Raw genomic sequence first — 24,055 nt, 5'->3', positions numbered from 1 at the left:
AGATCTCAGGTTAATGGTTATCTTCCCCAGGGACAAAGGATGTTATACCCTTTTCCTTAGGATTTTTCTTATGCATCTAACTGATGCTCCCTTGTTTTACCTAGCCTTGTGGCCTACCAAACTAACGTTTCAAAGAGCGGCAAGTGCCTCTTGGAGAACATTGGGCGGCTTAAACAGTATACAATAATAATAATCTTAAACAGTGTACATTTTTTAAAATGTCTCTTTGTACACAAGAAAAATATAAGAGCTGTAGCTTAGCTCACTACTCTCCTTCCTTTTTGCAGAAAATGTGTTGGTGTATTCAGAAGCAGATCTTTCTTACAAGGACAGATTGTTTAAAGCTACCTAGTGTTGTAGTCAACGCTTATCCAAGGGCAGAATAGAGCTGATCAGAAGCAAATCTTGAATTCAACTTCATATTTATATTTTCAGGAACTCTCATATTAATTGATCTTTGTGTTCTGCCGTTCTCTCTTAACTGCCACAGCTCCATGCAACATGAGACTTGACATAGCTGGGAGGAAAAGGCCTTTTTTTTTTTTTTCCTCTGAGACGAAGTGTCTCTCTGTCACCCAGGCTGGAGTGCAGTGGCGTGATCTTGGCTCACTGCAACCTCTGCCTCCTTGAGTTCAAGCGATTCTCTTGCCTCAGCCTCCCATGTACCTGGGATTATAGGCGCCCACCATCACTCCCAGCTGATTTTTGTATTTTTAGTAGAGACAGGATTTCACCATGTTGGCCAGGTTGGTCTCTGACTCCTGACCTCAGGCGATCTGCCCGCCTCAGGCTCCCAAAGTGCTGGGATTGCAGCATGAACCACCACGCCCAGCCGGAAAAGGCCTTTTAAATCAAAATATCCAATAATGTCCAAACTTGTCTGCCTACAGAGTATAGGTGAATTAAATAGGGAAGATAGAAACTAATGCTTTGTGAACTGGGGCTTCCACTAGAACAGAGAGGTCCTGTGTCACCTGCATAGAGCAAGGCCCAGAGAGGTGTCCAACAGAATGGGTTCACAAGTTTTTAGTCTCTCTTAGGTAGGTTGTTCAAATTAGACCTTCATTTTTAGAGTTGATATGTTACATTGTTATATTGAGTACATCAGGCACATTAAATCCAAATGTAAGAATAGCATTCCAGAGCTTAATACCAATAGTCAGGGATTAGCTAGTATTTTGGATTATACCCACTAGCACTTTCCATCTTAAGATGATCTGACATTTGTTAGGGATAGACACCCAAGTTTTGTGCTCTTCTTACTGGCACATTTCAAGGTTATCCTGTCACTTTATTTCTAGAAATAGTCATTTAATTTGCATATTTGTGACTTATTTCATAAATCTCTTTGTTTTAAAAGCATTTTCCTTCTGAAGTTTCAAGAAGTACTTACTAGAATCATGCTTTGAGGAAAACTGACTAGGATAGAATCTTTCCACCTAAAATTAGGGACTGGCTTCAATGCCCAGAATTTTTAGGTTGATATGCCAATAATTCCAGTAACATGTTTTATTACTGTCTTTAAATCCTGTCCTAAAGAGCAGAAAAGTCCAAAAGGTAAATAGCCAAACTCTTTCCCACTTAATTTTTATAATTTTGTGTCTGTGTTTTAAGAGGAAATAAATCCACTTACTTCTCATTCACATTAAAATGAAAATGTTCATAAAAGCTGTTTAATGCTCAAGAAGCCTTCATGAGCCTTTTTAGAAAGAGCCTTTTGACATTGTTCCGTTTTCTGTTTAAAATGCAGAGCTGAGTTTTGGGAAGAATTAACTCTTGAGAGGCAAAATGGTTCAAGTAGGGCTGTCAGAAAGCCATACTCTATGAGAGGAAAAGACGTTTCACAATTCCAGTATTACTAAGGAACCTGGTCAGTGAGGGAATTGTGGCCTGGGATTTTGTGTTTTCTTAAAGGTTTGTACGCAATTTCTCAGCGTGGTCCTGATAGATTGAAACGTAGTAGTACCACCAAAGCACAGCAGATTTCCAACAAGAACATTTTCCAGCATGCTCTTGAAATTTTAACTAACGTGGCCTTTTCACTTCTTGAGGGATTTTCAGCTAATCTGTTTTTCAGTACCATATTAATAAGCATCATACAGAATTATTAAACTTGAGGTATGTGTTTGGTTTTAAGGTCCAACTGGGATATTAGCAACCTCAGAGTCCAAATCCATGCCAGTGTTGGGTTCTGTATCCAGTGTAACAAAAACAGCCTTGAACAAGAAAACTCTGGAGGCAGAATTCAACAGCCCGTCCCCCCCAACACCTGAGCCAGGTGAAGGGCCCCGTAAATTGGAAGGATGCACAAGTTCCAAGGTTACGTTTCAGTAAGTAACGATGCTCTTTACTAAGTGGTGTCTAGAAGAATCTGTAATGACTAACTTGTGTGTTTCTTTGATTTGTTTCTCTTTAGAGAGATTTTGATTTGGCTCGCCAATAAATTCTCTTCTTCTTTTCATTTGATGGGCCAGCTTTTCATTCTAGGCTCCTAGCTAAGGGATTTCATTCAGATCTAAAGCAAGTACCATGTACAAAGAGAATTACTTCCCCTAAACTGGTTTGGTAATCAGGTTCTTCTACACAAAGAATTGATCTGGATGATACAGACTCTGCATCAGGAGACACTTAATCAGTCTTCCAAGATTAAATACATAGATCATCCCTCTTAATGGTTCATGAGCAGCCCAAGAAGATACTAGATCTTTCAGAGGCTACTTAGAAGGGCACGTTTTTACAACCTTCTTTTCTAGTCTTCAGTTAAAGATGTGCCTAATATTGCTCTATCCTGAAAATGAAAACATACGATGTAAAGAGTTATCTGTATAGACTTGCTTCAGAGTGGCACTTTGATTGTCAAAGAGTTAATCCTGCTATTGAATGTGTTTCAGACAGATCTAGTGGAGGATCAATTTGTTTTATAACAATGGCAGCTCTTTCTGAAATTAGTCTACAGTTTTGCTTTAGTTCTCTTGCCAGGATGTCAGCTAGTTTGTCACTTAAAGAAAAGGAAGAGGTGAGACAAATCAGATCAGCCGAATATTGTAATCATGGTTAATTGAACCTCTGATTTCCTATCCTATCAAGAGAGAAAGAACCCCTTTTTTGTAACCCTAGCTGTCTTAGCTTAAAAGGTGAAACCTGGACAAATGAAGTTGAAATTCAATTTGGATCTATTTTTGCCCACTGATATTTTCTTCCTGTCTTGCATTCTCTCATTGCTACTATTAACTTTTTTTCTCTTCTGGAATGAATGGCCTTCTTTGCTGATTTACAGTTTTATCTAATTTCACTGTGTTTAAAAGGACATTTTCTCCTGTAGTCATGTGTTTCCTTTCTTTTGACTAGAGTCATTTGAACAGTTCTAACAGAAAGATGATCTATATTCATTCTTCATCTTTCCTATTAAATTTGTTTAACACCTAATTTGACATCAACAATCTGGCTACATTTGAACCAATATCCCGACACAAAAGCAATTTGGCTGAGACAAGTTAGTTTCTGATAAATGCTTCAGTGTGTGTGTGTATAGATTTTTTTCCTTTACCATTTTACACAGATAATCTGAATCAGAAAATACTGCAACTCCTTCTTCCTTTTGTCTGCCTTTTGTTCTCCAAAAGTAAGTGGAAATTACATTTCCAAGAAAGGAAATGAAATAATTGCAGGCCCAAGGTCTGCAAAATGTGTGTTGAATTGACAGTGAAAAGGATCCATGTGTTGACAGACACAGTTGTTAGAAGCCATAAAGGCGGATGTGAAGCTCAATTTATTTCTCATCTTGCTTGTTCAATGACTGCTTAAGAGACATATTCCAATTTAATTTATCTACTTAAAGCTCTAATCCAAATACTGTGGACTGCTGTATTAACTTTTAAACTTTATAACCTAATGCTCGATTATTTGGTTCTTGACATTCTTTAGCTAAATAAAATAACTGATGCTGTGTATTTTCATATTGACAGTAATTTATCAAATAAGAGCACCTTTCTGGAAAAATCTGTTTCTTAAGTATAATTAGACTATCCAGATTGAATCTGAGAATTCTGTGTATGTATAGGGTAATTATTTACCCAGACAGGCACACTTCATTCATTTCTGTTTAAACCTTTTAATGACTAAAAGAAGTTTAACTTAATGTAGTTACATGTAAGCTTTAACAGTTTGTATCATTTGTCAGAATCCCCTGAAACTGGCCTAGCTTCCAGGAATGAGAAGGGTTATTTTCAGTGCTGTTTCTGGCTGGCTTTGACTAATAAGTACTCTATTATACTAACCACATTGTCTTACTTTATAGACTTGGCCTGTCAAAGCACTTTGAAGTCGGGTCAGCAATTAATAAGTAAATTATTTCCTTTGCTTTTAAAAACTGTCTTTGCATTCTAGTAGTTACACTTCTGTTTCGATCTGTGGCAACACCACCGTTAGTGTTTCAGGTGAGTGGCACTATTGGCTTTTGACCTGAATCATGGTCAAGGGAGGATGCCAATGACAGTCGGCTCTAATTCAGACATTACTGCCCCGACATATGTATGCATGTGCGCGCTCTCTCTCTCTTTCTCTCTCACACACACACGCCAGCCCCAGCCACTGTAACTTCCCTTCCACCTCCTCTTTGGCCTCTTCGTCCCAGTACCACTTCACTCTAGGCCCTTTGCTGCCTGTTGTGGTCTTCTCTAAGAGCTGCATGGCTTACTCCCTCGCCTCCATGAATGTGTTGCTCAAATGTTATCTTCTTAATGAGGCCTACCCTGACCACCCTATTCAAAATTGTAACTCCTCTTCCCTTAAGCTCTGATTCCCCCTTATCCTACGTCATTTCTCCCTAGAGCAGTTATCACCTTCTAACTTACTATATACTTTATTTATTATATTTATTGTTTTATTTTTTCTCTCCCCCGCTGGAATGTAAGCTCCATGAGGGTAAGAATTTTTTCCTGTTTTGTCTATTGGTGTGTCTTACACACATGGAACGATTCCTGCCATATGGTAGGCTTTCAATAAATTCTTTTTGAATAAATGAATGAATGAGCACATTTTCAGTATGAATAAAACAGTAGAATATCAACTACAGTACTTAATCAGCATTCTCCCATTATTCGACAATCACATAGGCACATGAGCTTGATATTAGAAGTTTTTGTTGGTTGGTTGTTTGATTGAATTATTTGGTTTTAACACATTTTTTAAATGCCTGGAAACCATTTATATTCAGCTCAGTCTTGCATATCTTTTTTGCCATTGTACCTACTCCAGATTAAGTTACCAGAGACAACAGAATACCCAGTTGTAAAAGAAAGATTCAGCTGTGCTCACTTGATTGGCCTCAGATGGGACAGGAAAGTTTTGAAAACTGCCAAGAAATGTTTTAAGTGTAAAGGTAGAGACAAAGATGTTTTCTGCGTAAGATCTTCACTTAACCAGAAAATTAAATAACATCACACTATACCTAGAAAGTTTTTTTTCTTTTAATAAATTCCTAAAATCAACATATGTATAGATTCCATATAATTGAGTAACTCCTCTCTGGTAAATTATAAAGTCAAAGATATACTGATTTATTTCCTAGGGACCTATAAGAAGGCAAGAAACACTTCTAATGCTTAATTATAAGGATTAATTAAAATTAGTGTTCTTGTCACCAACGTATGCAAAGCAAGGGGTTTTTTTTGTTTTGTTTTTAAGAGAAAAGAAGAAAAAGAAAGGAAAAGATAATCAGGGCTTGGGAAAGCCTAATTTATTCTGTTTCTATTTTAATAATAGCTTCAAAATGTGTCCTGTTAATTATTTCTAATAAGTATATACCATCTAATCCTAGTATCTTAAATCTCACAGTGAATGTGAATGTTATGAATTCCAATTGGTTATAATTTAGATCAGAATTATGCTCATCATGTCCCTTTATTCTATAAGAGGTAAAGGGCTGGCCAGGCACATTAAGTGCAAACCTCATTTTTGCTTTCATGCTCTTTCTGTTGATTAAGATTAAGTCTGATAATGTTAAAATATAGTAAGATATTTTATTCACTGATTCAGGCCAATGAATGGGTGGGAATCAAAGAGAGAAAATTCTAAATTATAGATTTTTTTTTTTTTTTTTTTTTTTTTTTTTTTGAGATGTAGTCTTGCTTTCTCCCAGGCTGGAGTGCAATGGCATGATCTTGGCTCACTGCAACCTCAGCCACCCGAGTTCAAGCGATTCTCCTGCTCAGCCTTCCGAGTAGCTGGGATTACAGGCGCCCGCCACCATGTCCAGCTAATTTTTGTAGTTTTGGTAGAGGCAGGGTTTTACCATGTTGGTCAGGCTGATCTAGAACTCCTGACCTCAGGTGATCCACGCCCCTTGACCTCCCAAAGTGCTGGGATTACAGGCGTGAGCCACCACGCCTGGCCTAAATTACAGAATTTTTAAAAGAAACTCTTTTACTTTCAGACAGCTATAATACCTGGCCATAGAATAATTAAGTGTTGCCCAGGGTCAGAAAAACAATGATTTGTATTTTAATCAATAAAAGCCTGTAGACAGGACAAGGAGTAACAAGGAAACAATGTAATTCATTTTCTAAGCCAGTGCCTGTCCACATATGCACAGGGTGGAAAGCAGCATCCAGTTATTTCCAAGACTCGAACTCTAAAATCAGACAGAGTAGGGTTCAGATCCTGGGTCTGCTGTTTAGATATTTGTGACCCTGGGAAAGTTACGTAATCTATGACTGAGTTTCCTGGTGTGTAAATTGACGGTAGTAATGCCTGCCCTGTAGGATTGTCAAGTAAATAAGATCATATAGGAAAAGCATTTCAATAAATTACTTTCCTATCTTATCTTACAATTATAATGCTGGGATAATGGATCATCAAGGACCAAAGCTAAGACACTAGACCCCCTGGGTTTTTGACTGGGCCAGATGACTTGGACAAGTCGTTTAACCTCTCTGTGTTCTGTTTTCTTTTTGTTGTGTTTCTTCTAATCTAAAATCGAGGCAAGTAGATTATGTACTGTACAGAGTCCCTTTCAGCTTTCGAATCCCAGTAATTCCTAGCAAATGTGTTCACTTGGTAAAGCTGTTCACAGTTAGGATAAGGAGTAAGAGGCACATATTTCCTAGTTACATGTCTCTCATTGTAGTTTTATAGAAAACACAAACCCAGAAATGTAAAATAATTAATTTTAAAATACATCCTCAGAACTGACAAGTCCAAATCAAAATGACTGACTGTTATCTTTTAGAGTAGTACTGTCAGGGGTCAGCCCTTCACTATTGTCCCAAGTGCTTTTAGAGGTTAGAAGTACCTGATCACAGGCCAGGCATGGTGGCTTACACCTGTAATCCCAGCACTTTGGGAGGTTGAGGCAGGCGGATCACTCGAGGTCAGGAGTTTGAGACCAGCTGGGCCAACATGGCAAAACCCTATCTCTACTAAAAATACAAAAATTAGTCGGGCGTGGTGGCACATGCCTCTTGTCCCAGCTACTCGGGAGGCTGAGGCGGGAGAATGGCGTGAACCCGGGAGGCGGAGCTTGCAGTGAGCTGAGATCGCGCCACTGCACTCCAGCCTGGGCAACAGGGCGAGACTCCATCTCAAAAAAAGAAAAAGAAAAAGAAAATCCAGTATACGTCAGTGTGGGTCAGATTGCCTTCCATTTTAATCCTATGTGAGATATCTGAAACATGTTAACTCTTATCAACAGAATGCCTAAGTCTGATGTTCTTGGTTGATATAGGTATAATAAAGGAAAAAGCATGTTGGGGGGAAATGCCAAGAAACTTCCATTCTGTGTGTGTATGTTTTAAGTTAATACTTCTATTACTCTTTATTAGTATATATTCATAATAAAATAATATCCATCTAAGAGGAAATGTGCTGAAATTATAGTAGGCAGGATGTATATGTTAGTTATAGATGGAGGCTCTCAGTAATGGAACCAGCTTCCAGTTTGGGGATGGAGAGTTTTGGAATTTGCTTTTGTGGTGTTGTCACTGTATTTCACTAACACATATTAAGCCAGGTGCTTTTGTGTATTATTTTAATTCTCCCAAACTTATAGATTGGACATTATCCCCATTTTACAGATGAGAAAACTGAGGCTCAGTGAGGTAAACAACTTGCCCAAAATTACACTTCTAGTTGACATTTAGTTCAAATTGCACTTGAACCTTTTAAACTTTATCTCCAAAGCCAGTGCTTTTTGAACTATGGTGTACTGCGTTTAGTGTCTTAAGAGCTTAAGGAAGGGGAAAGAAAAGAATGACCATAAGATTTCTTCTATAGGAGGTGATGATTCTGCAGTTAAGTTGCTTCATTGACCCTAAGATACTCACATCCCGTTCCTTAGACCCTACATACTTACAGGGAGTTTCATGTCTTCCTTTTCTCATTCTCTAAGGCTAACCTAAGCAATTTAAAGATCACTTGTCAAGGGAGGAAAGTGTTACCCAGTAAAATAGAGTTCTGAAAAGGAGAGCCTATCTGAATTAGCAAAAAGTCTTAAAGAAGACTTGGAAAGAAATTATTTCAGTCTTTTTCATGCCAAATGTCCAATAAAGGGCCATGCTTCAAAATAAATTTTAGAAATTAGCCTGTCAGAATACCAGCCTTAAGCTACTTTAGTCTGCAGCATAAGTTCCATTTGCACATTTTTTTTATTTTATTGAACATTTTAACCATGCTGAGAAATAGTTTTTTCCCAGAAGTCAAATACCTTGAAAATTTCTGACCGTAATCATTGAATTAGAACAATGCTTTTACTAAATGATAGTATGATAATATAAAGGTGAATCACTATCTGTGAATCTAGTTTAAAAACATACATTCTGGCCGGGCGCGGTGGCTCACGCCTGTAATCCCAGCACTTTGGGAGGCCGAGACAGGCGGATCACGAGGTCAGGAGATCGAGACCATCCTGGCTAACACGGTGAGACCCCGTCTCTACTAAAAAATACAAAAAAAAACTAGCCGGGCGAGGTGGCGGGTGCCTGTAGTCCCAGCTACTCGGGAGGCTGAGGCAGGAGAATGGCATAAACCCGGGAGGCGGAGCTTGCAGTGAGCTGAGATCCGGCCACTGCACTCCAGCCCGGGCGACAGAGCGAGACTCCGTCTCAAAAAAAAAAAAAAACATACATTCTAAAGCCCCAAATACATTTTATTATTGTATCCACTTTATTCTATACCTTTTTGAGAGAGCTTCATGTTTGGTCAATTACTGGTTAAGTCCTTTGAGTTTGTGTTTATCCATTGGTCATTATGTTTTAGGACATTTTTATTATAAAGAGAGGCGGGACACATGGGCCTTCAGTATGGAGGAGGAGGTGAGCAGATCTTCAAATGTGTCTGCATCACAGTCAGGCAGAAGCTTAAGAGTATCATGTTTTCTTGCCATCTTGCTTTTCTCCTGAAACCATCTTATCTGAAAGTGGCCCTGCTTGTCTGAATTAAGCTTTTTCATCCATATTCACACTTTTTCAATTAATTACTTTCAGGAAGGTGGATATCCTACTAACAGTTGCAATTAGACAAGGCAGTCAGCCTCAAAGATGATTTTTCATTTTATCTAGTTACTTCTATAAAATCTTACTTCAAAAGGGAAAGCCCCTTTGCAAGGGAATTCCTGTTCCATTTTAACAGTGTGGTTTGCAGTGCTTTCATAGCTGTGTCATCTTGGTCATTCTCAAAGATCCTTTTAAGCCACAATTAATTGCCAGAGACTTTTCAAGTTAACATTTTTCTAATTTATCATGCTTCTCTTCACCCCAGGTCCCCTCAAAACTGTAAGCTTTATCAAGCTCTTTTAAATTTCCTTTGTAACTGCCAAACAGGCAGTTAGTTTGCTTTTTCACTTGGGGGAGTTAAAAGAGGTTACATGCTGCCCTAGAAGAATTTAAAAAACAAAAACCCATGTAGCAATTATAAGACTTCAATTTCAATAGAAAATTGTTCATTTCCAGTGAAACCATTTTTATTTTAATTTGCATTTAATTTCTATGTCTGTGGTATCTCTAAATACATGTGACTGTTGGCCCCACACAGATTTATTTTTGTAAGAGTTCACCTTGTTTGGGCCATTAACTGAAACCAAAGGGTAGTTGATAAAAGATAAATTTTAGATGTCTCTTGGTTGGTGTGACCAGTCAAACATTTCCATGAAAGAAAAAAAATCTAATTGCCTTTCAGGTTTTGAATTAAAAGTAAGATTGATTTTTATCATTGTTTGACCTCTAACTAGTCTCTTCATTCAGTATTTCTAATGTGATACTAATGTAGAAAATGAAATAGGAAAGTACAGCTTTTAATTTACTGGAGCTAGATGATCTGAGCTATTTTATTTTATTTTGTTTACTTTCTGTAATCCTATGAAAGAGTATGAGCTTTTGAAATACATTAGCAAATAAAAATTGAGATTCTTAACTTCTTTAGGGAAACTTGGCATAAAATTGTTCTCTGAAACTAATTATCTCAGCTGGAAATTAATATAATTGGCCATATAACCATTCCTTAAGAGAGGTTTGGGGTCACGTTTTGTTCAAATGGAGACTGGGAAAGTTCTTTCAGTCCTGGGATGGAAAGGAGTAGATTTTCTTCCTGGCTGATACTCCTCCCCCACCGTTTCCTCATAACCTCCGCTTCTCCGCTTTCTTTCTTTCTCTTTTGTGTGTGTGCATGCGTTTGTACGTGTATGTGTGTGTGTGCACGCATGTATGCGTGCGCACATGAGCGCCCATCAGGGAGGGGGAGGGAGGGCACCTTCCCTGTACTTAGTAAACATTTGTTTCTGAGAAGAGACTACCAGCTAGCAGAATGAACTGCATGAACGTTACTGCTTAATCTGATGCTCTTATACAATTAAAGGATTTGCTCTGCTCTCAACTGTAATCTTAGTACTGCTGAATTGTGTACTGACACTGCAGGAAACAGCTCTGTTCAGCAAAGCGCTGCTACAAAGGTTCTCCATATGCGCCTGTACATGGACAATTAAGTTTTAACAACAAAATTAGCAGAACAACTGGATGTTCTGGAAGTTGAGATCCCTTCACTTCATTTTTTTTCCTCCCCCCGCTGCCAAGGAGTTATCCTGTGGACTGTCCGAAAGATCCGCCTGTCAGGATTGTCTTACAAGTGTTCTGAGTTGCTGTGCAAACAGCAACTTCCTCCAGATTAATTGTTGAGGATGTATTACACCTAGTGTAAAAATGACTGTTAAACTGCTGTTGAGTAAATCTCAAAATTACTGTTAAAATGCTGCTGAGTAATTCTCAATTTTCTCAGAGAATTAATTGCCTTCTAACATTTGCTTCCAGTTGCAAGCACCTATGATTTTTAAGAGACTTTGTATAAAATATATCATTTCTGCATAGAGAACCAAATTGCTTTTGGTACACTGTGGTTTTCTTAACCATTTTTCAATAGTCTCTACAGTGTTTATATTTCCTTTTATTTGTGTATAGTGGAGTAGAGGGGAGGTTTTTTATTCAAATAGAAGAAGCTAAAGCTCAACTGCAATGTCAGATCTCAGAATAAACTGACCCAGTTTCTGAAACCCAATAAACACATTTCATTTGCAGTATTCTTTATTATATAGCTCTATGAAAAGTAATTTGTGATTTCCGATCTTAAAAGAGAGTTTTAAAATACATAGTAAACAGAAAGAAAACTATTACATTTAAAAAATATTTTCCTGAAAACATAGAATGAAAATGCAAGTATTTTGTGCATGGCAGCTGTTTTTAAGGAGCAAATGTTATATATGGTGAATTTTGTGGAAGACCTTATGTCTCTTAAAATATTTCTTGTAAATAACATGGCTTTTATTAGCTGGAATCTGAGTGGATTTTCCATGATGACTTAATGTTGTGCAGAAAAAAAACGAAGCCTAAGGAAAGGATCACCCACATTTCAGAATCTTTGGCTGAGCTGAAATCATAGTTCACTCATTGTCAGTGTTGCTTTTGCTGTGAGAATAGTCCAGATTCCTGAACCTCGTTGTGCCAGTGTATTTTAGATTCTGTAAATGTGTGCAGTCCAGCCTACACTAGAGGAATAGGATAATATTCCTACAAGGTACAAGGCTCCCTAGCATTGCATTGCGGTCTGGGAGGTAAGCTGTGTACTGGGATGCCTGTGCTGCAGTTACTCAGCTAAAAAAAATATTGCTGAGCATAGACACAGATCTTTGCCCAGCCACTGTTACTTACGTTAAAAAGGAATTCTTGTTCATCTTGAGAGCAAATCAGCATATAGAGGCTGATGTCAATTTTCAAACACAGCAGTATTCTGTAGTTTAACAATGTTAATAATTAAATCTACTTTTTCCACAAATAGAAGTGGACCCAAATTGACAAACTAATACATTCTTTGAGCTAAAATGAAGTTTGGAAAAAGTACCCAAAGCAAAAAAGAACTGAGCTTTGTTCTGCCTTTATTATATTTAAAAATACTGCTGGAATCGGTAGTAATTTAGAAAGTTTCACCTTAGGTTTGAAACTTTATTTTGTGAAGTTTTGGATAAGTTTATTAAAATCTCCTGAAAAATAGGGTTTCCAAAAGAAACAATCAAAACTACCTCTGCTGTAATGCCACTACTGTTCACTGCAGTAACTGTATAAAGGGCTTGGAAAAAAATAAGAATGCTTATTTTTACACCAGAGAAAATATAAAAGCGACTTCCTCTTTGGAGTTTTTCCAGGAAACGACTTTATAAAGACAAATTTAAATCTTTCCGTTTTCTGTCCTTGAAGGTGGTAAATATGATTGCAGTTTTATCCATTTTTATTGTAAATGAGACAGAGTTCAGACCGTCCGGCTGTGCGTCATTTGTTGGATGGCTGCCACCGACTAATGCAGACATCCCACTGGGAGACCAGAGAAGAACTATACTTTGATTCACCAGATTGTGTTAAATAGTCCAGCTGTTGCGATTTGAAAGATAGTTACCTCAGAAGTGAAATAGAAATGAACTTGGCATTTATGCCTCAAACCATTTTTATACTGTTTGGCAATCAGCTTTTCAGAGGTAGCATTTTATAAAATAACTCTCACCGCTTAAAAGTTCATTCACTGTAATGTTCAAAATGTCCCACCTTTATATTATCAGTAAAATTAAGCTTGAGTGATATGCAGAATTTGCATGAAATAAGCATTTCCCCCTTCATTTCATGAGCTTTGATTGTATTCAATTGAGCTTAGAACCACGTCGATTAGGGCTCTTTTGGGCATTAGTTAATTTGAATTGCAGCCGAAATGTTAGCTAGAATGTTGTTGAATATAATTGGAACGTGGAAAGTTGATTTTGAAAGGAATTTCATTGAATGCAAACAATGATGTGCTTTTTAAAAATTAGAATGCTGCACTTTCGTCTCTTGTAACACAGTCTGAGAAATCACTGAGTCCCTATATAAAGTTCAGTGTTGGCATGGCCATTGCCATCGTTCTGATTCTTCCGGTACCAGTACGGTTTGGAGTCAGGTCTTTCCTTTTACTAGTAAGTTGCCCCACCTGCTCAGGCGCCATATTTAGGCTCTCTTGCAGTAGGGGCACAGTAGCTGCTTTCTAAAAGGTCACCCAAGTTGTACTTGGGCACCAGGCTTCATAGAGTGGCATAGATTCGTGTATTTCTCCTAGCTTTTATTTTGCTTTTTGGTTTTTGGTTTTGTCTTGAAATAGCCTTTGAGTACATAGTCTAATATGACCCATGAAAAATACCTATATGAATGGATCATAAATGACTACCAGTATGTTATGGTAAGAAATGGGAGGCTGAGGCAGGAGAATGGCATGAACCCGGGAGGCGGAGCTTGCAGTGAGCTGAGATCGCGCCACTGCACTCCAGCCTGGGCGACAGCGAGACTCCATCTCAAAAAAAAAAGGGTGGGGGGGAATATTGGACAGGAAATCAAGATTCCATTAGTTTAGTCCTGTATCTGCTATTAACAAGTTGTATGCTGATTTAACCTCACTCTTCCCTGGCCGCTTCATCTGACAAATGAGGAGGTTAGACTAGCTCACCATGGTGATCCCTGTCAGCCCAAGTATCCCACGATTTTAGTTTCACTTTATAAGTGATACTTGTGAAATTTAAGTTTTTACTTGCAGATTTTGCGGCATGCAGGAGACAGGTTGCCATTACTTTTTATAAGTACGGACTTTTAATTCCTTATTGTGGTCTTAGTCCTTAGATGTTGCATTAAAGTAGAAAACCTGAACAGAATGACAGTATATTACAACTCCTATTGAAGTGTTGCATTTGAGCTTCTGGGATTTCTCCCTTGGGGAGAAGCTTCATATTTAACCCTCTAGAACCTGCCACCATGACTACTAGAGTGAGAACTTGGGTTCTTGGCACCATCACTGATGCGGCTCTGGGGCCTTTCCCATACAATAGGAATGAAGGTAGAATGAGGCCTAGGAGAAGGAAGAGCCTCTCATTCCAGGAGTCTTGGGCAGCTGCCGGTGGGAGCCAGGAGTGGACCTAGTGATGTCAAGCCAGAAGGAGCTACAAACCACAGGGGAAAAATTAAAAAGGAGGGATAGCTTGAAGGGGTAGACTTTTTATTTACAGATCTGGAAGATAGAGATGGAAACAGGGATTCAGAAAGAATGAAATCAGTAAACATGCCAAAAACTAGCCTGTAGCCTCCTGTTTCTAGGAGAAGATGCCTTTGACAAACAGCATGCTGTCATGGAAAAGGCAGAAACACAGAGACAGGAACTTCTGACTCTTGTTCTGAGTCTGCCACTGATGAGCCATGTGGCAGACTCAGAACAAGAGTTCAAGCCCCATCATCCTCATCTGTAAAAGGACAGGTCAGACTAGACGATTGCCCTGGTCCCTTTCCACCTTCCATTGGGATTCTAAGGCAGTGGTCATTATCCTTGAGAAACCAGTCACTCTCCCTCCATGCCTAGCTTCAGAAAATGCCCACTGCACCTAGTTCAGTGATAACAAAGGGGTCCTCAAATTGTAGCCTATAAGTGACTTAATAATAGATTAATCTGCAGTCAAGAAGCTTGCTTCAGGGCAGGGAAATCATTCTTTGGACTGAGACAATTCTAGGGCAATTTCAGCCTGACAATACTAGGTTTATGAGTTTTCAGTTCAATCAACATCCATGCATTGCTGCTGTGGAGCCCAGACAGCACTTCCTGGAAATTTTTAGCCCTGAGCTGATGAAGAAAGCTTTTTCTAGGATCTGTGCACCACCCCTTCACCTGCAGACACACACGAGCATGGAAACATCCAGGGTAGTTCTACAGAAGTGATGAAGGTTAGTACGGGTTGATGGAAGTTGCTCACCTAAATGAGAGAAATACTACCTCCTTTGCATGCTGAAAGCAGATTGGCTGGCTTATGTAAGAGTGGGCCCAGGCCCAAGATGGTGAAGCCATCATACTGGTGACTCGACCTGCAGACTTGGATGGAACTTTCCCTGGAACCTTAGCTGGGCTGCAGCTTTATTTCCTAGAATCCCCTCACTCATTTGTTTTCAGTTTAGAATTGCCCACAGATAAATCTGCATGAGATTTAGAAGGCAGAAGTGAAGTAGTTGTCTTAAAAAAAACTTTTTTTAACCCTCGGAGGGTCCGTGTAGGGCAGGCTCTGTTATAGCTTGTGCATGACATTCCTGATGTCCTGACTCACCTAACTGGCACGTGGCAGTGACTGGCCCACAGTTTCTCCAGCTCCCCACATCTCTTCCTCCAGCTTTTCCAAATCCTGGGACAGGTGCATGTGCAGCTCCTTGGGGAAGGCTCCTGCTTATCCTACAGATTGTCTTGCATCATCAAGATTGGTGCTTGTGAGACATGGAGAGATAGGTACAGCTCTAGTTTGTCCTCAGTCTCTGTCACTTTACAGCCACCTTCTCTCCCAACTGTCAGAATAGCTGACTGCAGGCCCAGTGTCAGACGCAGAGGCAGCAGATTTACATAGACTGCATGACTAGTGCCTTCCACTCCCTAAGGTCTAATTCCTCTGATCAATCCTTAGTACTGCTCATAGTTGTTCTACTTCTCCGATTACAGGCTTTTAAATATTGTGTGGGTCAGAGAGAGTCAAAATAGGTACCACTGGAGAAACTACAGCCCATTCTGATTCCCAAAGCAGAGCGGCAGATGTCTGGAGAAGTAGTTCCTTGGCCGAGGTAGATGGACAATGTCATGGTGCCATAATCAGGCAAAAATAAAGGAATCTGTCCTCACTGCAGCACAGCCTGTACCCAGGCTCCTGCTTATTTTTGTTTTTACCACCTCCAAGGAAGACAGTGTTTGCCACTTAGGATGATGACCGAGCCACACATAGGTAATATAACCTGATAGCCAGAGGGAGTGGTTTTTAAACATTTGGACTGATCTTACAGTACTGGTCAGAAAGTGAAAAAAAACAGTGTGGTCTTTGGGTTTGAGGTTTTGTGCCCATTACTGGGTCATGCAGGTTACTTTCACTTAGTAATTGATCATTTGTTCTGTTGTTTTTGTTGCAAGAGAGACATCCAGACCTACTCACACCCAAACCTTGATTTCTCCCCCTTAATTCTGAACCTTTCAGTTTATTAGTATTTGCCATTCGTTTATTCCACAAATGCATCTGTGCTAGGTGCTGGGGATAGAATTGTGAGTAAAGCTAAACAGTCCCTGCCTCGTAGATGTTTACATGCTATTGAAAGAGACAGACAGGAAACAATTGTGGTAAAACCAACAAGAGAGAGGTATTAGGTGGTAAAAGAGTGTCTCCTGCCAGCTCTGACCTGGTGAACGGGTTAGAGAATAGTAGAAATCAACTCCTGGTGAGGGGCTGGTAGAGCAGTGGGCAGGCACTGGCTAGCAGCTCACCGGCACCTGGTGGAACACCAAGAGGTGGGATGGTGTGCCAGGTCATGGTTAACAACCAGTTCTCAGGGACAAAAAGGCCAGATCCTAGCATTTTCCAGAAAGACCAGAAAAGTCCGAAAGCCCCAGCCCTGCCCACTGCAGCTGCCTCCATCTTCAGGCAGCAGCTCAGCAGCCTGAACCTTTGGGTGTTTCAGAGATAACTGTTTCCATAAGGAAATCCGCACCCATTCAGCCTGAGGAGCCATAGCTTCTTGCAGCAGAAGAGATGAGAGGAGGAGTCTGTGGAAAACTGCCTCTGAAATTCCGTAAGAAATTTCTCAAGAAACCTGATTCTCCTTTTAAAAACATGAATGGTAACTTAGCATTTTAGCTTCTACTCTGACTCTCTCTCTGCCCTTGGTCCTACCACCACCCTCTCCTGAAGTCTGAGCAGGTCTCCTCTGTTTGGTGATAGCAGCAGCCGGCATGCCTCTCACCTTTCCATCAGTGATGAGGGGTGATTACTCCCCTTGTCCATGCTGGCTCCTCAGGGCTACCTTGCAACCAGCCGTACCCAGGGACACGCAGGAGGGAAGGGAGTTAACTGGTTCCATCCAGCTAAGTGAGGGCGGGTGGGAGTCTGGGCAGCAGGCCGTGAGAGGTTCACAGTTTGTCCATGAGCTTTACGCTTCCTGAGAAGAGAATGGAATTAAGCAGGTAGGTGCATTTGGCTTTTTAACACTTGTGTAGTTAATCGCTCTTTCTCTGCCTTCTTTCTTCTGGCCTTGTGCTCCTAGTATCAGCTGTGTAATCCGATAGCTTCACTGTTTCTTTTAAATGGCTGGCATCTCAAAGACTACTACATGCATGTTGACTAGACTTAGAACATTTTGGGTTTTATGTTGATCTGAATCCAGAATATCAGAGACAACTATTTTCTCTCTGCTTTTTACTTTTTTTTTGTCTAACTCTTCATCTCATAGGCCTCCCAGTAGCACTGGATGCAGGAAAAAATACATTGACGGTGAAAAACAAGTCGAACCAGTTGTAGTTTTAGATCCTGTTTCTACACATGAACCCCAAACCAAAGACCAGATTGCTGAAAAAGATCCAACTCAACACAAGGAGGATGAAGGCAAAGTCCAACCAGAAAACAAAGAAGACAGCATTGAAAACGTGAGAGAGACAGACAGCTCCAACTGCTGATCCGGAAACCAGAAGCCTGACATGTTTGGAAGTCCTTTTCAATAAGCACGTGATGAGTGTTGGTATATTGGCAAGGGCTGTAGACATTCTGCTCTGGTCACTGTATTCAGAATACAGGTTTTTTTCTGGTGTTACTTTTGTAGGTAGCAACTATAAACGTAAGTAAGCTGTTTAGCAAAACACACATTCCTATTAGGTTTTGGTTATTTGATCTTTATAAGGATGATATTTTTTTTTCCTAGTTACTGTATTAAGTATGACTTCTTTTAGAAGGTTACAAAAAAATGCAGATGTTGATACCTTTTTAGGAAATGTGCATACCACTCCTCAAATGGAATGCTGAAAGTTTGAGGTGCTTGTAAATAATTGGATAAACAAAACGGATCAACTTAATGTGATTTTTAAAGCCCCCAAAGAAGCTTCTGGTTTGGATCTGATCCTCTTGATGGAGAAACTGCAGCAGCGTGGAAATTGTTGGGTACTGTGGCATACAAGTTGTTTTCTACGGTAGACTGAGATAAACTTAAAACTCAGGAGCTGGCATCAAACTCGTAGTCCCATAGTCAGTCTTAATTACATACATTGTTAACTATTGGATGAAAAAATACATGCTATTGATTGTGTCCAAAGCCTCCCAAGGACCTCCGTGGGGATGCTCTGGTAGCCTGAATACAGACTGAGGTGAAAGTCCAAACCTTGAATTTTACAGTAATATGTTGGTAAACCATGTGCTCTGTGCTATGAGTTAATTATGTTTTCCCATATACTAATGTGGCACAAGTACCATATTTTATCAGAGTTCTTATGTACAGTACAGTGAAGATAAGTGACAAGCACACATTTTTCTTGCTTCACTGCTGTTCTATATTACACAGGTTTGTTGTTGTTTTTTTAAAAAAGAAATTAAGCAGTAGTTAGTCTCTAAAAATACAATGTTTCAGGCTACCACAGTGAATAAATAGAAATGTAATCAGGGATTAAAAAAAAAAAAAACTTATGCAGCTTTTCAAAGTTGATTGTTTCAAAATTGGTGTTTATTTAAAATAAGTGGTAATGTACTTGAATGCACTTTTTATGACAATGATTCAGTAATGGTAATTTTACTATTAAAGGAAGTGAAAGGTTTAGTTTTGTTAGCATGGCTCAGCATGTAGCTGTCAGGTGTTTTTCACCTAAGCGCAAAAGAAAATGATAGTAATAATTGCAGTAGTTGTATTGTATTGTATTTTTGCACGTGTGGTAAGCATAGGCTTGAAGAGGTGGGTAGGCAGGTACATGTACTTCCTAAATTTGGAGATAATTATCTTTCTGTAAGTTCGTTATGCTTGACTGTTTCCATGTTCTCCCAATGATGATTTTACAGTTACTTATCACTTTACTCATGGGGAATTAAAATGTAATGTTTTTCAACTGTAAAATGTAATCTTTTTCAACTGGATAATACTGCTATATGATATGCTAACTACAGACTGCATTAATTCATGAAACAAATTCTCTTATGTCCTGTAATTTGAACTCTCCTCACCACAACTTATTAAAAAGGCACCAATAGTTTTTCCCATTGAGGGTCAGTTGTGGTTATTATTAACGTTTCTGGTTTAGTTCCCCAAGCTTGACATTCTTTAATAGAAAATTGTATATGATTTGACAACTTTAGTAATTTTTAATAGTCCCTAAGATTGTTTATTGAGTTTTCTTTCATGTTTCTTTGTGCTGTCTTCCTTCTTCCATCTGTGATCTGTCTGCCAGGATGCACCTCACACACATTTAGGAATATAAAAATATATATACTGTCTTTCCATATTTCATCACACCATCAACAGAATAATATGGTTATCAAAACACCCTCCTTTCTAGAGTTAGAAGTTGCCCTTTGGGTGAAATGTGTTAGCTGGACTAGGGAACAATTAGTAACAGGTATTTTGAAAGTGTTCATGCCTTTTTTAAGCTGCTTACTTTCTCTCACTGTGATTACAAAGCACTTTAAATTAATTTGACATAAAGGTATTTGACGTAAGATATCCACTCACCTTTTTCTGCCTACAGTTTTTCCCTTTTCACTTTGGTTTTGAGGGGGTTTTGCCCCTGGCTGGGATGACATTATCAACCAAAGCAAGGGATCCCAAATAGGAAGACAGAGGAGAACTATGCTTGTATCTGCAAGGTATGTTCATAGCTATTGTACACACAAAACTTACATACATCCTGCTTACACGATTTTAAGTTGGAAGAGACCGCATCTTTATGTGTTTGATTTTTCTAAAAGGTTATTTATGTTTCCTTCTGTTTGGGAAAGATAAATTAAGTCTTGTGTGCTATAGAGGATTTTTTTTTTTAATCTAATGTTGATGCATTTTATAGCCCGAGTGAGGCAAAGAGGTAGAGGTACTTTGTGCCATTGCTGTTAAATAAAAAGAAAATGTCTCTTTTTTTCTGGAAGAATAAGATTTTAATTAAAGCACTTGTACCCTTTTGTATCTGAGCTGGTCTCAAACACAGTCCTCACCCACAGTAGTTTCAGCAGCTGAACAGTCCCATGGAAGTTCTGACTGCCAGGCACCAACAGGGCTATTAGCGTCCAGCCTAGTTTGCCCTGAGTAAGGAGGATGGACACTTTGGCTCTAACTACTCACCAATAATTGCTCCTTCCTTACCTTCTTTGTTAATGGTAAACTGCTGGAAATGGAGCAGTACAGGTAACAATTATTGTTAATTGTCTTTCCAGACCATTTTTTGGTTGTGTGTTCAGTAAATGAGAGTCTGTATCACAGCCTTAAAGTCTGGATTATTTTTCTAAATGCATACTCTACATGTTTAGTTACATTTGTTGTGGCGTTGTGGAACAACATTAGCTTATATACCAAGAAGTTGTTGAGAATGGATAACTATCTGTCATTATAACCGACCTTCGGAGACTCATCAAGCAGTCCCTGCATAAGGATTGGAGTGGTTTGAAGTTTCTCTTCCAAGCACTGACATTTCCCCATCCCACAGTCATTTTTAATTTGGGATATGACTGTTTCTTTCATTTCTTTCACAGATAATATTATATATACGATTATATAAATATATTTCATATTGTATGTTATATAACACAGAGACAGCATAAATAGAAAGAGTGCCTAGCACCCTAAGAAATTTAAATTAAAAGGCTAATTATCCATTGGTGAGCGCAGTCTCGAGGATAGGTGAGTAAACTGCTCTGTGTTGAAGTTACACTGCTGACCTGGTTACGGTAATAAATCACCTCTGGTTAATTTCATTTAGTTATTTTGTTATTCATTGTACATTTTTGCTCTGGTTTTAGTAATTTAATTATAATTTGTATCACTGTTCCAGGGCATATTCTCATGGTGTGTGTGTGTGTGTGTGTGTATGTGTGTGTGTATTTTTCAAAGGGTATGTGAACACCCAGTCATGTTTGTTCTGCTTTTAAAATGAATTTTCCTTCCAGTTTCTCCTACCCGTTGTTTGTTGCTAAGCATCAGGAGAGGCAGTAGCAGCCACAAATCATGACACAGTTCTTCCAACTTAGAGTGACACCAACCAAGTCTCCTGCCCCTTGCTCTGAGAGAATCTGCGACTGAGCCAGATTCTCTTTGAGAATAAGGAGTTGGCTTCGTTATGAGGAAATTAAGGTCCCTTGTTAGTACTCTTTAAAAGGAGAGATCTTCAGTGTGCTTAGTAAAAATTATAGAATTTATCAGAAGTCTAAACTTAGCCAACTCCCCTACAGGTCAGTACATAGCAATTTATATAATTTTTAGGAGAAGTAAATGGTAACCCTTTTAACAAGAGACCCTAAATCATATAAAGTGGTTGGATATTATTCTATCTATATGTTTGTGTCCGACTATTGTTTATTTCTGCTACTCCTCTGCTATAATCCCAACACTGGCTTACAAAAGAGGCAGTTCAGGGAACGGATATGTCACATCATTTTTTTTATCACTTGCAGATTGCTTTTTAAATGCTGTAGTATAAATAACCGGGCATTTAATAACCTTGAGAATATTTATTCATTTACTGATGTGCTTATTCATTTATACTCATTCTTACTCCAAAAGGATCTAAGAAGACTCACAAAGATAAAATAATACAAGAAAAACTAAAATTTAAAAAGAAGAGGGAATTAGGGAAAAGGGAATTAAGGGTAGGAAAGTGAGATGAAACTGTTTGGCTGTTACAAAAAATAGTGACGCTCTCGCACTTCTGCGTGAGGTTTGGCTACAAAAATGTGTCGGTGCTTTTCAGGACAGACATGTAGAGTAAACACAGAAGACGGACATCTGTTCCCAGCACAGAGAGCTTCTAGGGTCATTAGGTTTTTGTTCTCAGAGATGTTCTGATTGGTAAAGGATGGGGTGTTTGATTGAGTGCAGACTTGACAACAAAAATATTGGCCTCTTTTACTGGAGCGTGCCCCTGAAAAACGGACAGGCGAGCTAAAAGGCAAAATCTGCACGGAAGTGTGGTGGCTGCAAAACAAAGTTCACAGATAGAATTTCAAGCAAGAACACCATATATGTAATTTACCAAACAGTGGAATTAGAATAAAAACCACAGGAGTTGGTGAAGTTGAAGAGGAAACTCGATGTGGAGACACAATGCCATACATCAGACCTCCCGGTCTACTAATAGTGACGGTGTGGCTGGAACCTGGGGTGTGTACAGCCCTATCCAGAGGATGCTCCTATTTCAGCTGATTCCTCTACACCTTGTGTGGGGAAGGTGGGTGCCAGCGGCTCTCTAGCCGCAGCAGCCTCAAGTGCCTCTGCAGCCTTTTCAGCTTCCTCATTAAAGTAAAAAAAAGTGCGTTCTTCATTGAAACCTATGAAAAAAAAAAAAAGTAACAATAAAGTTTACGGTCTAATCCAATGGTGCCAGCTTTTATATATTACATGAGTTGAAGGAGATCATCTTCAGTACTAGTCCAAAGGTGTCACATCACCATCAGAAAGGATACCAGAACCATTTACAACTGGGCCTGTATTTGGTTATATGTTAATTGTGCCATACAGATGTTCTTTTTTTTTTTTTTTTTTTTTTTTTGAGACGGAGTCTCGCTCTGTCGCCCGGGCTGGAGTGCAGTGGCCGGATCTCAGCTCACTGCAAGCTCCGCCTCCCGGGTTCCCGCCATTCTCCTGTCTCAGCCTCCCGAGTAGCTGGGACTACAGGCGCCCGCCACCTCGCCCGGCTAGTTTTTTGTATTTTTTAGTAGAGACGGGGTTTCACCGTGTTAGCCAGGATGGTCTCGATCTCCTGACCTCGTGATCCGCCCGTCTCGGCCTCCCAAAGTGCTGGGATTACAGGCTTGAGCCACCGCGTCCGGCCGCCATACAGATGTTCTGTTCAATTTTATTTACACTCATTCATTCTGGAACATTTGATGATGCATCATGGACTTTGGGCAGAGGCTTAGCAGAAAGGGTTAAGAGGAAGATGATGAACTGGGGGAAAGGCCAGTATTATGCATGATACAAGCCACTGCCAGCTGACTGCTCCCAGGGAAATGATGGCAGGTGAGGACCATTCCAGTCAGGTTCTTCCATGTAAGTATTGACAACATTGTAATGGCTGAACTTTTGCCAAGATTTCCTACTCGAAAGTGGGAGTGGGGAGATTTATTTTTCCAGTTTTGGGTCCCTTTAATAATGATTCACCAAGGCCGGTGTCAGAGAAATTCTCCTCGATCTGTCAATCCATTGTGGAATGTTGAGGGGGCTGCACTGTCACCAGAGAGGGGTGGAGCCTGTGGTCACCAGAGTCCTTTTTGGTGCCCTGCAGCAGCCGTTTCCCTCGTGGTAACGTCTGGCTGGAACTGGGATCAGTCATTCAGGGAAGCTAAGGCCTCCACAAGTCAGGATGCCAGGAAAAATAATCAGATATGTGGAACAGTCTAATTTTACCTATTTGAAAAAAACTAGCCCTTCTACTACACACTAAACACAGACTAACTTTTGACTGCCCTTATGTGACTCAGAAATAGTCTCCCAATTATTTCTTTATTTTCTGAATCCTAGGATGCATTTCAAGGCCACTACACATG

The 24,055-nt window shown here is 39.5% G+C and overlaps 2 protein-coding genes across 9 annotated transcripts in view; one reads left to right on the top strand and one right to left on the bottom strand.

Annotated features, from left to right (window-relative positions):
• SHTN1 (shootin 1) overlaps positions 1–19,569 on the top strand; it is a 124,334-nt gene extending 104,765 nt beyond the window's left edge. For 3 of the 4 annotated variants that reach the window (XM_017871251.1, XM_017871253.1, XM_017871252.1), the window contains exons 16-17: positions 2,138–2,330; positions 17,784–19,569. In XM_017871251.1, coding sequence (XP_017726740.1) covers positions 2,138–2,330; positions 17,784–18,006 — 416 coding nt within the window. In that variant the 3' untranslated portion in view covers positions 18,007–19,569. The remainder of the gene's footprint in view (positions 1–2,137; positions 2,331–17,783) is intronic. The other variant, XM_017871255.1, reaches the window with a different exon arrangement.
• Positions 19,570–19,660: 91 nt separating this feature from the next.
• ENO4 (enolase 4) overlaps positions 19,661–24,055 on the bottom strand; it is a 35,644-nt gene continuing 31,249 nt past the window's right edge. For 4 of the 5 annotated variants that reach the window (XM_017871260.1, XM_017871257.1, XM_017871261.1 and 1 more), the window contains one exon: positions 19,661–22,837. In XM_017871260.1, the coding sequence (XP_017726749.1) occupies positions 22,683–22,837 (155 nt within the window). In that variant the 3' untranslated portion in view covers positions 19,661–22,682. The remainder of the gene's footprint in view (positions 22,838–24,055) is intronic. The other variant, XM_017871256.1, reaches the window with a different exon arrangement.

This window comes from Rhinopithecus bieti, unplaced genomic scaffold (genome assembly GCF_001698545.2).
Source record: "Rhinopithecus bieti isolate Rb0 unplaced genomic scaffold, ASM169854v2 scaffold_5982, whole genome shotgun sequence".
In the NCBI taxonomy this organism is placed as follows: domain Eukaryota; kingdom Metazoa; phylum Chordata; class Mammalia; order Primates; family Cercopithecidae; genus Rhinopithecus; species Rhinopithecus bieti.
Note: the sequence above shows the minus strand (reverse complement) of the source record. Positions and strands in the feature narration are given on the sequence as shown.